At 34.4% G+C, this 14301-nt stretch overlaps 1 protein-coding gene across 8 annotated transcripts in view; it reads right to left on the bottom strand.

Moving 5' to 3' along the window:
* Nucleotides 1-14301, bottom strand: part of QKI (QKI, KH domain containing RNA binding) — a 152362-nt gene that overhangs the window by 87143 nt on the left and 50918 nt on the right. For 7 of the 8 annotated variants that reach the window (XR_005062854.2, XM_017656201.3, XM_017656204.3 and 4 more), the window contains exon 3: nt 8116-8232. The exons of the other annotated variant lie outside the window; for it this stretch is intronic. Coding sequence is in view for 6 of the 7 variants with exons in the window: in XM_017656201.3 (XP_017511690.1) it covers nt 8116-8232 (117 nt within the window). In the remaining variant the exon portion in view is untranslated. The remainder of the gene's footprint in view (nt 1-8115; nt 8233-14301) is intronic. 8 annotated transcript variants of the gene reach the window in all.

Below are 14301 nucleotides of genomic sequence, written 5' to 3'. Positions count from 1 at the left end.
ACATAAACCTCAAGATGGACTCAGTGTAGATGTCATTAGAGTAGATAATGTGGGAAGTCTTAATTTAATCAAAGGCAAGACTTCACCCATTAGTGGCCACCCCCAATCCTGAGGGAAATATTGAGCCAGAGCTTCCCAAAAATGACCCTAGACTAGTTACTAAAACAGAGATAAAATATTTTAAACAGACTTTTGAAATAGAGATGTTATAGAGACACCAATGCCTGGGTAGAGTGAGTTGAATTTTCAGTACTCACTTTGAATAAAAGCGATTGTTACACATGTGCTGCTGTATGGCCACAGGCGCAGGTAGTCCTGTTCCCTCTCTGCTGGGACACAGACCCCACTGGGATGAACTGCATGTTAGCCCTGTACCAGGACAAGGACACTTGGGGAAATGAGACTTGCAAAGGCTTGTCTTTACTCTTTCATGCACTAAAGAAGTCAGACCCAAGAGCAATCCCCTCTTTTTCTATAGAGAAGATGAATCACTCCTCATGCCTCTCTAGGCAAGGGGAAGGTTTCAGAACTCCTGTAGAGAACTTACTGACTTGTACCCATGTCCTAAATGTCTCCAAAGAGGGCAACTTCTCAATTACGCATCCCCTGAGCGGATGTTTAGTGGTACTGTAGAAAGGAGAACCTGCGCTACTCGTTGCCACCCACCTGGACTGAGACATGTGCTTTAGTCCAATTGGCCATTCCATTTACCCTGGCATTTCTCTCCACACCCAATGAAAAAAAATGTTCACAGAAGTCAAATGTATACATTGACTCAGTAAGAGTCCCCAGGGGAGTCCCTGATGAATTTGAAGGTATAAATGAAATAGCTGCAAGATTTGAGTCAGCACTATTTTGGTGGTCCACTATCAACATGATGACCTGAGAAAACAGAATAGCATATGTTAGCAGAAAAAAGAGTCTGTGTTATGTTAGGAGGAAAATATTGTACTTTTATCCCAAATAATACTGCCCCTGATAGTACTATTACTAAAGCCCTACAGGGACTCACCACTTTAGCTAATGAATTAGCTGAAAACTCTGGCATCAGTGACTCTTTTACAGACTAGATAGTTAAAAAAAAATAGAAAAGTATAGTTGCGTCTGTTTTAACATCCCTTGTTATAGTTGCTAGAGTTTTAACTGCTGTAGATGCTATATCATCTCTTGTGTGAGAATCTTGACTCAAAAGCTTACAGAGGCAGCCATAAACAAGAGAAATTTGAGAAAGGACCAAGCGTAAATTAAAATACATTACTGAGAATAAAATCAGAAATTCTTAAATAAAAAGAGGGGGGAATTGTCAGGAAAGAGTATAAAACCTAAATGTGATTTATTCCCACTAGGATGTTTAAACATTTTAACAGTAAGGTATTAACAAAGGGTCACGTGGTGGAAGCTGTTCGGGCTGAGAGTGGGGGTGGGAGAATTGATAAAGGCCTGGCGATACCTGTTTGAGTTTTTTTAAACCTACCAATAAGAATAAGACATGTAAAGGAAAGATAACGGGCTTAGGCCACGACCGGGGAAGACTGTGAACCCTGTAGTACTCGGCCAATGAGGAACCAGGGTAGGGACTCGCATACTAGGAAATAAATTATTGGCACCAAACTCCCCAGGTGTGCCTGCCCACCAGACACCCGATCTTGCAAGACTGTTATTAAAAGCCTCGCTCCGCTGTTCTCTTTGTCTCTGTGTCCACTTATTGAATTTAGACCAGTGAGTGTGTTTCTCACAGAATTAAGCATATATCCAGCCAATCCTATAAAAAATAAACCTATCTGATATTAATGAAGAAATAGAACATATTTTGCAACTCCTACTGAAATGAAGGGCCTAAATAAGCAATCAACGATGACTGCAAAAATCAGAGTAAGGAAACTTTCTGTACCACCACTACTACAATAGTTGTGAAATAGTCTTTGAAAAGGAAAAATGGAAATGAACAAGGGAGAGCAAGAAATTTGAATCTAATTTACAAATTAACCAATTTACAAAAAAATACCAGAGACAGAGATAAGTATTAAATACCACAATGAAAATTCAATTGGCAAAATCCATGGGAATTCTTTTAAGACTAAAAACACAGTCTGTTTACAAATAAGTTGAAGAAGTGGAGGTGAAGTGGGGGAAACGGCTTATGAGATCAATCAACTGTAATGTATACAGCCCTCACTAGGGTTCAATTAAAAGTTTTTTGAAAATACATTTATGAGACAGGAGCGGAGCTATGAACACTGACTAGGTATTTGATGACAAATTTTTTTAGTGATAAACATAAGCATGACCGCATTCAAAAGCCCTTCTATTTTAGAAACACCTAGTGAAATATTTACAGATGAAATTATGCCTGGAATTTGTACCCCGTATCATCTGGTGGACAGAAACAGGAGGAAGGGCATACATGGAAGGAGATGGCCAGTGCTGATGTTGGGTCATGAATATTGCTTAAAAATTGCCCTGACGAAAGCTTTATTTTAAAAAAATAAACTATAACTGCAGGAAGCTAAGTATAAATTAATGAAACAGACTGTTTGGAACCATGCTTCTACTTGATGTTAAGTCACAGGCCATTGCAGCCACTTCAGTTATGTCTACCAAAAACTATTAATTTGACCTCTTTCAAACTGTTGAGACGGCAGTAATGTCTAGTAAAATCTAGGCTAACACCCTCCTCAAGAACAAGCAAATTTATTTTTACATTTCCTATCAATATTGCCTTGAAATATCTTTTAAGTGTGCTTTTTCAATAACCCAGCACAATGTTTTAGACAATATAATGCTTAACTATTCAGTGAACTGACACAGGACAGGATATAGACAAGAGTTGCTGAAGAAAATGCTAATTATAAGGCATCATTTATAAATAAATTGACCCACTTTTATCACATGTAAACATGTAAATAAATAACCACATGAAGAACAATCTACAAGACATACCAAATTTGTCAACTAGAGTAGTCCCTAGAGTGATAGACTCAAGTGCCTTTAATTTTTTCACAGTATCTGTACTTTAAAACCTTTCTAAAAATACCACATATTAACTAAGCAATTAACCATAAGAAATAAATAGGGCTATAAGGTATTTAAGAAAAATTTGTAGTATTAAAAGTAGCATGTAAAAAATGTTATGAAAGTCTATTATGCAAGTATACAACACACCTAACATTCACAAATCATATTCCACAAAACTCTATAGTTCCTCAAGTAATACAGACATCTCTTAAAAAGGAGAGACTATGGTTAAATATGTATAAGAAAACAAAAAGTAAAATTAAAAACTGAATTAAAACCGTTATATAGGTTAGATTTTATATTCAAAGCCCATATTCTGATAGAATGATTTGTACAATTAAATTTGAATGTCCAGTGTGATATATGTTTATATTTAGTGCAGTCATTAGTTAGAAATGAGGCACTAGACAAATCACTTCCCTCTTTAAGCCTCCATTCCTGTTTACTCCAGAAGAAGTCAAACAATCTTCTGGGGTTGCTCCGTGGTCTGAATAAGACACTGAAGAGACTGAGAAAGTAGTTGATACCATCTGGCCATATTATTAATAGCCCTAGAATAACCATCTAATCCCGAGTGCACATCCCTTTCATTTCAAGCAAAGAGCTCTAACTAGAACTGCTGAGTCTCATTGGAAATTTCCAGAAGACACATTTCAGTACCTGACTTTGACCAAATGTAGACATTTCACTCATCAACATTTTTGGCTATAGGTATGGGTAGGGAGCAGAAACACAAGCAAAACTACTTACTCCCCATAAGTTACTAACAGAGAAGGTCTTAGAGAATAGCTAATGGATGTGGATCAGACAAATGACAAATCCCCAAAGAGTGTCCCCTATAAAGACCATTCATATAGACTCCAAAAAGTGAACTTCAATTACCTTTTTAATAATAACTGTCACTCCACAATAATTTATCAAGTATAGAATTATATACAAAACACTCTTCTGTTTCAATAACTTAAATGTTTTTATCTGTTAACACTAGAAACTAGCTGGCTACCACCTGGTTTTTGAGGGTGGACCATTTCTTCGAGCATGAAGACACCTTCCCCACAGCCCTCCATACAGCCTCTGCTACCTCAATGGAAAAGCTACAAATAATCATTTTTTTCCAAAAAATTACTTCTCTAGCATCTCTAATCTGCTCATATACATAGTTTTCTACCAGAAAACATGCAATTAAACAGTATTTCTGAAAATCAAGGGAAATAGCATATAGAAACAAAATTCCAAAATATATTAATACTGAGGGAAAAAAGAGCAATTTTACAAAAAATATTCATCATAATGACTTCATAGTCAAAGTTTAGGATACTCATATTCAAGTTCTTCTAAAAATTCTGAATTAATATGACTCTTAGAAATAACTTATAATTAGAAGGAACTGTATCATAGAATAGAATATGGGCTTTATGTTTAAACTTGTACTGCCACTCTTTGGCATGTGATCTTTGGCAAATTACTCAACCTCCCTGAGCCTCAGTTTCCTCGTTTACAAAATGGAAATAATAAAACTCAGGTTGAGTAAATCAAACATAGTAGGAAATAATGCTTGATTCAAAGTGTACACTCTATAAACCAGAAAAACTATTTATAAAAAAAGTTTCCACTTGCAGACATCCTGTTACCATACTATATAATACCAGAGATAGAAGTAGTCGGCCTGTAATACATGATATCAAATACTGGCATATGCTAGCTGAATAGACAACCTTTCCAAGTTTGATCATAGTCTCTCATGAAATCTGACTGCATTGCCTGCTCTTAGGCTCCATGACATTACCCAGTACCATCCCACCGGGTAGTATAAAGTAAATGCTGTTGTGCCCATAAATAATGAACACCAATCCAAGAAAATGAAAATTAAAGTGGCATATTCTCTCTCATGCTTAAAACTAGCAGCTTATCTTCCGAAAGGGACTAAAAGCAAATAAACTTTACACCTTTCTCTATTTATAAAATCTTTTGTCAGGGGTGAGGAAGGGAAGAGGGCTCTATATCTATACCTTTCATTTATTACCTATACTAAACATTCATTCCTTCTCAATAGTGTTTTTTCAGTTACTATTCTGTGCCAAGTACTCACCACATACCAGGGAAATAAAAATGGACACTGCCCTTGAGTTTCCATGTTTAGCGAAGGATACAGATCAAACAGCATGTCCATCATAGTATTTTAGGCAATCAGTAAATGAAGACTTATTTCCTAGCTCTATCAGTTTTTACATAAATTGACAACTCTGCAGAAAAGCTTAATACCTAATGGCTTTTCCTTTGAAACACTGAAATACACCTCAATCAGCCTTTTACATCAATACTCCCTTTTGTCTTCAATCTGTTTGTCATACTTCCTCAACATAACTGCCAAGCAATGAGAGTACTTTTTATTTTGACTTACTTTTATTAGCATTTTTAAAAACTCAATGAATAAAGTAACTAAGCATAAACCAAGATGATTTGGTTAACAATTCATTATGTGCAGGACATAAATTAAGATGATAGAAGACATCTATCTTGTATAATAAATCTATACAATAATTCATCACAGAATCCACCTAGCATAATATTAAATATACAACAGCCATTCAAATTAAGTTATATGCCTAAAGCATGTTCACCTGCAGCATTTTAATAAAACTAAAAATGTGGCTGTAGCCAAAAATTTTTTGTGGTGTATTTTATTATTGTTCTTTTGCATTATGTATAATCTGAAGCTTTTTTTATTTCAGTAGACAACAGTACAAATTAAAAATAATTAAATGTGTGAACTGCTTCTACTTATGGTAAAGAACAAAGAAGACAAGACAGAATATGGATGGGGCAACCACCAGAGAAAAAAACAGGGCTATTCAAAGGCCACAAAACAACAAAGTACTGTCATTTCTAAAGCTTTAAGAAGCGACAGTATCACCCATGGTAGAACAAAAAAGAGTTTAAACAGAAGATGTATTAAGTACAGTAAGTAGTCCCCCTCACCATGTAGGCAGGTTTATCATCTCACATCACAAGAAGGGTGAGTATAGTACAGTAAGATACCCTGACAGACCACATTCACATAGCTTTTATATAGTATATTGTTATAACTGTTATACTGTAACTAGTTATTGTTAATCTCTTACTGTGCCTAATTTGTAAGTTAAACTCTATTATAGGTGTGTCACTGAATAGGAAAACTGCAGGTCTGTGTGTGCGTGCACACGCACACGCCAGGGCATATACATGATCTGTTATTATCCAGTTTCAGGCATCCACTGAGGGTCTTGAAATGTTTACCTCCTATGAGTAAGTGGGAATGAGTAACAGTGTTAAGATAAAATTTATTCAGAACATTCATTAACATTAATTTCAGCACTAGGTATGTTCCAAACACCGTTCTAAGTGCTTTACAACTAATTTAATCCTCACAACCACCTTAAGAGATAAATGACATTACTACTACCATTTTATATGGCACAAAGAGACTAATTTGTGCAAGGTCATAAAGCTGCTAAGTAACAGAACCAAGATTAAAACCTAAGCAATCTGGTCACTTTGTTTTGTTTTCTGTTCTTCTGTAAAAGAAAGGTAGCAAAAAATGTTCTTCCAATTCCAAGTTCAACCCAAACCGAAATTAGAATGCATGATGTCTCACTACACAATTTTCAAGCTCTGGTCCTCAGTGTCTTTGAGTGCATGAGTAGAGTAAGTGGAGGGCCATTACTACAGAATTAATGGAGGCTGAAGAGAAAGAAAACATGTTTTTTTTAACTGAATGACAATTGACAATTTGTTTAAGCGATGGATACACTAATCTTTTTGTGCAGATTTATTTGTCCTTCAGTTGTTGATTTCATTATATTGTCCCTAGGCTATTAAACTAGCACTACTTAATCCCAATATAACCATACATACAAACATAGAAACCAAAACTGCATGGCAATATAAGATTGCCACTCAGCAGATTCATAAAATACTTAAGTTAAAGATTCCAATTTTAAAAATTGTTTTAAATATATCTGAATATGTTCAAGAACTCACATGCTTACCTTACATCTTTAGAACTCAGCTGACAAGAACAAATTATAAAAAGATTTAAAGATAATATTACTGAAGACTTTTTTCACCCAACTTCTTAACTACAAAGTCATTATTTGTCTTTAGGGGAAGAAATGATTGTGATACAGTCAGTTAATGGGAAAGCTTAACTGAATGAGGTGGAAGGTCAAAAAAGCAGCATATAAGAAGGAAGTCAGAACACCCTGTAGGTCTGGTGTTCATTCCATAAGCTCCACAGAGATTCAATGGACACCCTACAACATAAGCTAGCCACAGGTCTGTCATTTAATATCCCTTTCAAGGCAATGTATGAAAACGGAAACAAGTCACACTCTTCCTAACAGTAAGCTTCATCTTTGGCAATCAAAATTTAATTTTTTTTTTAACCAAATACTTTTTACACAGATAGAAATTCAAAAGTATCCTACTTCATAGTATCATGAGATAAAAGGAAATCAGTCAAATAAAACCTTCCTAAATATCATTACTTAAAGTAGATAGGTCTTACCAAACTGGCAAGAGGGTAGAAAAAAAAAAAAAAAACAGAACAGGAATAATAATATGCTTTAATGTTAAATGTCTAACTTATAATCAACACAAAATGGTGAAATCCAAAATTAGTCTCATGTGGCTAGTTTATAAGGTTTCATTTTCTACATGTACTTACTGTCCTAAAGATACAACATATACCCACAGTTATTCATCTGATCATTCTCATACAAATCTCATCAAAATAACCATTTTATATTTTTCAAACCTTTAGGTACGTATTTTTATATATACAATATTGTTGTCTGACTTATATTCAGATTGGTATTTACATATGAGAAGCTGCCAAAAGTAAGGTAATATAATGGACTGAGTGATACTTTAGTTGTCTTAATGAAAAACAATGAAATCAACAAGAGAAAATCATGACAATACCTTGAAAACGTTCAAAAGTTTGACATGAAATAATGCATAGTACTTTACGCACAAACAGTCTGGATATTTTATTATTAGAGTGCAAAAATATAAGCATATTATTCACAAAAAAGACTTGCCCCATCTTCAAGGACTTACCTTCTTTTTATCCCTCATTGAGCCTTTGCCTCGGACCATTATTTTACATCCTGTTTCTGCTTCAAGCTGTTTAGCAGTAAGTCCTCTAGGTCCAAGGATTCTCCCAACAAAATTAAACTGGGGGGAAAAAAAGTCACCATACATTATCCACTTGGTTGAATTTAGAGTTTTTAAAATCATTTTAAAATATGCATTTACTTTGTCAAGTTAAATTTTTTTTAATACTAAGTTGAAATAAAATCTTAGCCTCCCTATGAATTTCTAGCCAACTTTGGGTGTGTAATTACAACAGCTCATTGTTCAGCATGAAATTTCCACATGTATTCACAAATTTTGATTAGGAACAACAGTATCTACCTAAAACAAGTGCTATACTGAATTGCCCATCAACATGTACTCTAAACTAAGTAAACAATTTGTCAAAATCTTAGATGTCACTCAAGAATGCAAATCCCTCTACAAAACTTTTTTTAATTATGGCATTCAGGGAATTGTTCATTATGTTAAATAGTGTTTGCTTTGTTTTATGGATTATCATTGGGAAAAATTACTGCCTTACTTACCTAACAAAAAAAGTTATACTTTCCCCCAAACAACTGTTCAGAGACAATTATATTTTGGGGACTGGCTGCTAGAACACTGATGTACAAATCTGGATTCCACTCTATACTAAATGTGTAAATTTTGAGAGCATTCTGTACATTCCTTGCGTATTTTTTCATCACATTCCTTGCACAATCTTTTGTCACCATCTTTACTTTCCATTTTTTCCCCATTCCCTTTAACTTGTACTACTGTTTGTGCAAGAAGCCTTAACTCTTTTCATGAACAGGACAGTGATAAAAATAAGAAAAAAAATTTTTTTTAAGTCCAATGAGAAGAATAGATTGACTCTGAATATTGAAAAGTTAATTTTCCTCATTCCCATGGCATCTACAGAAAAGACAAAACATGAGTGTTTACCCTCAGTTTCACCAAATCCCATGGGTGTTTATTTATTCAACCAAGTACTTAACGCTTAGAGCTTTCTACTTGTTTCTTGCATGTGCTCTTCCTGTTAGTATGTCATCACATAAAAGTAATATGCAGAATTCACTGCTGTCAGGGCTGAAGAAGCTAGGACACTTCTACAGTCTTCGGTATTCCAATGGCTTCTTATTTTGCCTCACTAAACTGTGACTAGTATTGCCACATCTTACAGAAGTGATTCACAAATCAAAGATGGGTAGTCTATGTATACAGCTGGAGTATTTTGTACACAGTGTATGTGTATCATCCCTCAGGGGACTCTGATACAACTTTTTTCACCCCAAGTTGAGACTCATAGACTTTGATCCTGTAAGTACTTGATCTAGCCGTACAAGATTCCAAATTCTGAAATTTGCTTTTATATTCAAATAAAACCCCTTATCCTTGCTTAGTTCCTTGGCAGATGGTACTTTATCTACCTCTTTACCCAACCTAAACTCCTGCTGTCATCCATTTTAACAATGCACTTGCTTCCAACCTAGAATCACTCATTCTACATCTCCAAACTGAATAAACTCAAATACTATACTACGGTTAAGTGTTTAAAATCTGAGAGCACATACATCCCAATTGGTATCCAAGCTCCAAAACTAATTAAGAATTTTAAAGTCACACTAAATAAGACTCGATTATATAATGGGGATAATACTATCTAGTAGAGATGTAGTGAGGATTGCATGTGTATCTATTAATAAATAGTCTATCAAGTCCACTACAAATTCACTTTAGGAAACTTCAGGCCCGTAACTGACAATTCAGTTTAGAAATGTCAAACAAGAGGATATGATCAATAGCAGATATGCCCTCCAGAACTCCAGACGGACTGGAGATTTCTGCAGAAAACCAAAAAGAAAAGGTAAAAATGATATACAAAAGAACTGACCCATCTTTGCTCACAAAACACCAAACTGCCAGGTATCTAACTTTTTCAATAGTTTTCAATAGTTCACCACCAAGTTGAAAGTAATCTTTAATAAAAAAGAAGATAAGAAAATAAACTTTACCAGATAAAGAAAATTCTCTTCTATTCCCTACTTTGCCAAGTTTTTAAAATTTAATCATGAGTGGATGTTTAAATTTATCACATTAATTTATTGATACAACCAAAATATTTCTCATTGTTAATGCAGTGGATTACAACTAATTATCAAATGTTAAAACTCACCTTACATTCTAAAATCAAGTCAACTTGATCTTGATGCATCACCCATTTTAAAATTGCTAGGTTCAGTTTGCTAGCATTTTGGTGATTTTATTTTTTAATTTTCACAAATAGAATAGGCCTGTAAGTTTCCTTTTTTCTTAATATGCTTCTCAGGTTTTGGCATCAAGGTTATTCTGGCCTCAAAACATGTTGGGATGTATTCCCTCTTCTACTTTATGGATGGGCTTTGTACTTTGAAGTCTGGTGTTATTTATTCCTTAATTACTGAATAGAAATCAACGGTGAAGCCACCTAGGCTCAGAGGTTTTCTCTGTTCAAGGTTTTAAATTATGGACTTAGTTCTTTTAGATGTTCATTCCTTCATATTTCAGTTTTGGTAACTTGTGTTTATCTAAAAATAGGTCCACGTTGTTTAAATTTTCAAATTTGTTGACATATGGCTTATGTCTAATTTTCTGTTAGAATCTGTAGTGATGTCCACTCTTTCATTCCTGATTGGTTATTTATGTTAGGATCTGTAGTGATGTTCACTCTTTCATTCCTGATTGGTTATTTATGTTAGGATCTGTAGTGATGTCCACTCTTTCATTCCTGATTGGTTATTTATGTTTTCCTTTATCAGTTTTCCTGTCTTTTTGAAGAATTTAGTTTTGCTTTTGTTGACTGGGATAGAATAATTCTAAAAATGATCACAATTATCCATTCACTGCTAAAGGTATCTATACCATCTGCAGCGTAAATTTGTAGCTCTTCTCACCCCAATTCTGGCATGGCATTGTGACTTTCTTTCCAATACAATGCATTTACTCTCTCAGAGTTCTACTATTCCCATCCAAACACATTCACATCAACCTACTGAAGAATGGAAGACAAGTGACCCGGTGACCACCAATGTTCCAGCCCATATCTGGGCAATTCATAAGAGCATAGCTACCTAGTCAACGTACAGCTGACTGCAGATGCAAACCAAAAGGGCTGCTTTATTGAACCCGGTCTATAATGAACAACCTGCAGAAGAAAAGAAGGAGTTAAATAAACAGTGGTTGTTTTATGTTAATTTTGGGAGTAGTTTATAATGTTTTATTTTTAATTGATTTCTATTCTTAACTTTATTATTTCCTTCTACTTCTTTTGAGTTTAATCTGCTGTACTTTTTCAACTTTTTTTAATGGAAGCTTAGCTCATTGTACCCTTTCGTCTTTTTTAATGTGTATACTTTTAAAGCTTTTATTCCCTAAACTGGCTTTAACTATATCAGTTTTTACCTGTAGTATTTCCATTAACATTCAAGTCAAATAATTGGTAACTAATGGGTACTTAAATGTTTCTATCCCATTTCAAACATGTAAGAATTTCCTAACTATGTTATTGACTTATACATTATAATCAGAAAACTTACTGTGTATACTATCAATCCTATATTTGTTCAGACTTGCTTTTCAGCATATCATATGATCAATTTTTTCTAAATAGTTTATGTGTACTCAAAAGGAATGCAAATTCCTCTATTATTAGCTTATGTCTATTTCTCCTTTAGTTCTATTTTTGCTTTACATGCTTAGAGGCTATTATTTAGTATATATAAATTAAAATTATATCCTGTCATTACGAAGTGGCCCTCTTTATCTCTGTAATACCTTCTGTCATTAAGCCTATTGATATTAATACAAAGATATAGTTTTTATTATCTGGTTTTTCATGGTATCTTTCTTGATCCTATTACTTTCAACCTTTTGTTACCCTTACATTTTAAATGCAACTCCTTTATAAACAGCATCTAGTTGAGTTTTTTTTCTTCACACAATCTTTCAATCTTTCAATTTTAATAAACTTAGCCCATTTACACTGTATGGTTTTTATCTACCTTCTTATTAAGAGATCTCTACATGCCCTACCCTCTTTTTATGTTTCTTTTTATTTTCTTCTTCCCTTCTTTCTAGGGGCAGGAGACACACAGATATAAATGAGCGTGTATTCTCATTTTGTTTTTTCTTTTCTGTTAGCCTAAAAGTTGGATGCTTGTTTATGTATTTGTATACGTACAAATATATAATTTGTATTTTCACCCCTTTCCCATACAAGGCAAGGATTCCAGACTATTTAAGAGCATTTATCCCAATCAAGTTTACATGTCTTTAGTTGTTTTATGTTTTTTTCACCTCAACAGAAAATTATTCTTCAAACAAAAAAATAATGCATTTTGATTCACCCACACATTTACGACTTTCATGGTGCTTTATTCCCCTCTGTATCTTCAACTTTCTAACCAGGGCCATTCTTCTTCTGCCTGAAAACACCCTTTGGCATTTCTTTTACTAAAATTCCTTTGGTGATGAAGTCTGTCTGTTTTTTCTTGTCTGAAAAGCCTTATTTTTGATGCATGTGGAATTCTGGTTTGGCAGCTTGTTTCTTTTTTTCAGCACCTTAAATATTCTTTATCCTGTCTTAGAGTTCTTCTGTTACTACTGAAAAATTAGTTCACAGTTTTACTATTGCTCCTTTGAAGGTAATCTTTTCTCTCTTTTTAAGATTTCCTCCCCAACATTATTTTAAAGCAGTTATGATGTGCCTAGGTAGGTAGTTTTTATTTTATGATTCAGTGTCATAAATCTGTGACTTTATTTCTTTGGTCTGTAAGTTTTCAATCACACCCCACTAGAACACTGCTTCTGTCCCATTCTCCCTTCTTCTAATACTCTAATTTATGTACATTAGAGTTTCTTACTATACTCCCTTAATTTTTCATACTCCCTCCTAGTATTACTGTTCCTCTGTCTCTCCATGCTGAGTATTTTCTTCTCAGCTATTTTCCAGTTCATTAATTCTCTCTTAAAAGGATTCTAATCTGTTATATCTGTTAATTACAGTTAAGGAATTTTGATTTTCCTTCTGTAGTCCCCAACTGTCTGTCATATTTCTCCACCTTGTCTTTTGTCTCCTTATAGTTATACTAAATAGGCATAGCTCTTATAAAGTTTGGGTCTGATAATCCTAATATCTAGAGTCTCTGTGGATTTGTTTCTATTGTTTTGCTTTTTCTTCAGATTTTTGTTAATGATATTCTTGTGTGGTAAGTCACTTGCACACCCATCTGGTTTACTCTCACACTTTTAAAATACATACCCATCAGTATCCCTACCCAAGCAAAGAGTGGAGATGGGAAGGAGTCCACATAGACAGGTTATAGATTCCAACCTGTGTCCCCACACAGCTCAGCCTTAAAGCCAGGCTTGCATCCTTTATGATCTGTCCTCCTCAGGATTAACTAGTTAATTCTTCATATTCTTGCTGGGTCTCTGGCATTCAAGCAGATGTCTTTTCCTACCTATTGTGCCCTATTTTTACTAGAACTGCTTGGCTGGTCTGGATTAACTCCATTACAAAGAAGTTCACTTAAAAAAGGCATTTTTAAGAGGCTGCCTTTTAATCTGTGTAGATCTAGAATCAATATAACTTCAGGCACTAAGGGTAAAAACATATTAGAATGAGGGTATGAGGAAAATAAAGACACATATCACAAAGTCTATCAACAGGCCTTGCCCTGTGTTCACTCTTTCTACTTTTCTGCAACTTCCTAACTCCACCTATTTATAAAGTCACATATTTGAAAAAACTTCACTACCTTGCATCCTCTCAAAACAACCTGAACAGAGATCTCCATATCCCATCCTTCACTCAATTTGTTTAGATTGACTTTTTTAATAGAATAGAAAACAGCCTTTCATTTTTAAATTAAATTACTTATTCAAGTTTGCTGTGTGGTAAATGAAATAAGCACTAGGTGCTTTTGAAAAGAGGAAGAGGAAGAGAAGGAGAAATTCTCCCTACTCTCAAGAAATCCATGAAATGTCTTTACTCTTATCCTTCACTCTTACCTTGACTGTTACTTAAAACAAGCAGCCTTGACAGTTCTTCTTCAGTAATAGTTGTGCTCTATACACATCCTTTTCCAAAGTAACTCATATGCTGGGTCTATATTAAATATCTCAAAT

Source organism: Manis javanica, chromosome 13 (assembly GCF_040802235.1).
Source record: "Manis javanica isolate MJ-LG chromosome 13, MJ_LKY, whole genome shotgun sequence".
NCBI classification, from domain to species: domain Eukaryota; kingdom Metazoa; phylum Chordata; class Mammalia; order Pholidota; family Manidae; genus Manis; species Manis javanica.
The sequence above is the reverse complement of the archived record's forward strand: the minus strand, read 5'-3'. Positions and strand labels throughout refer to the sequence as shown.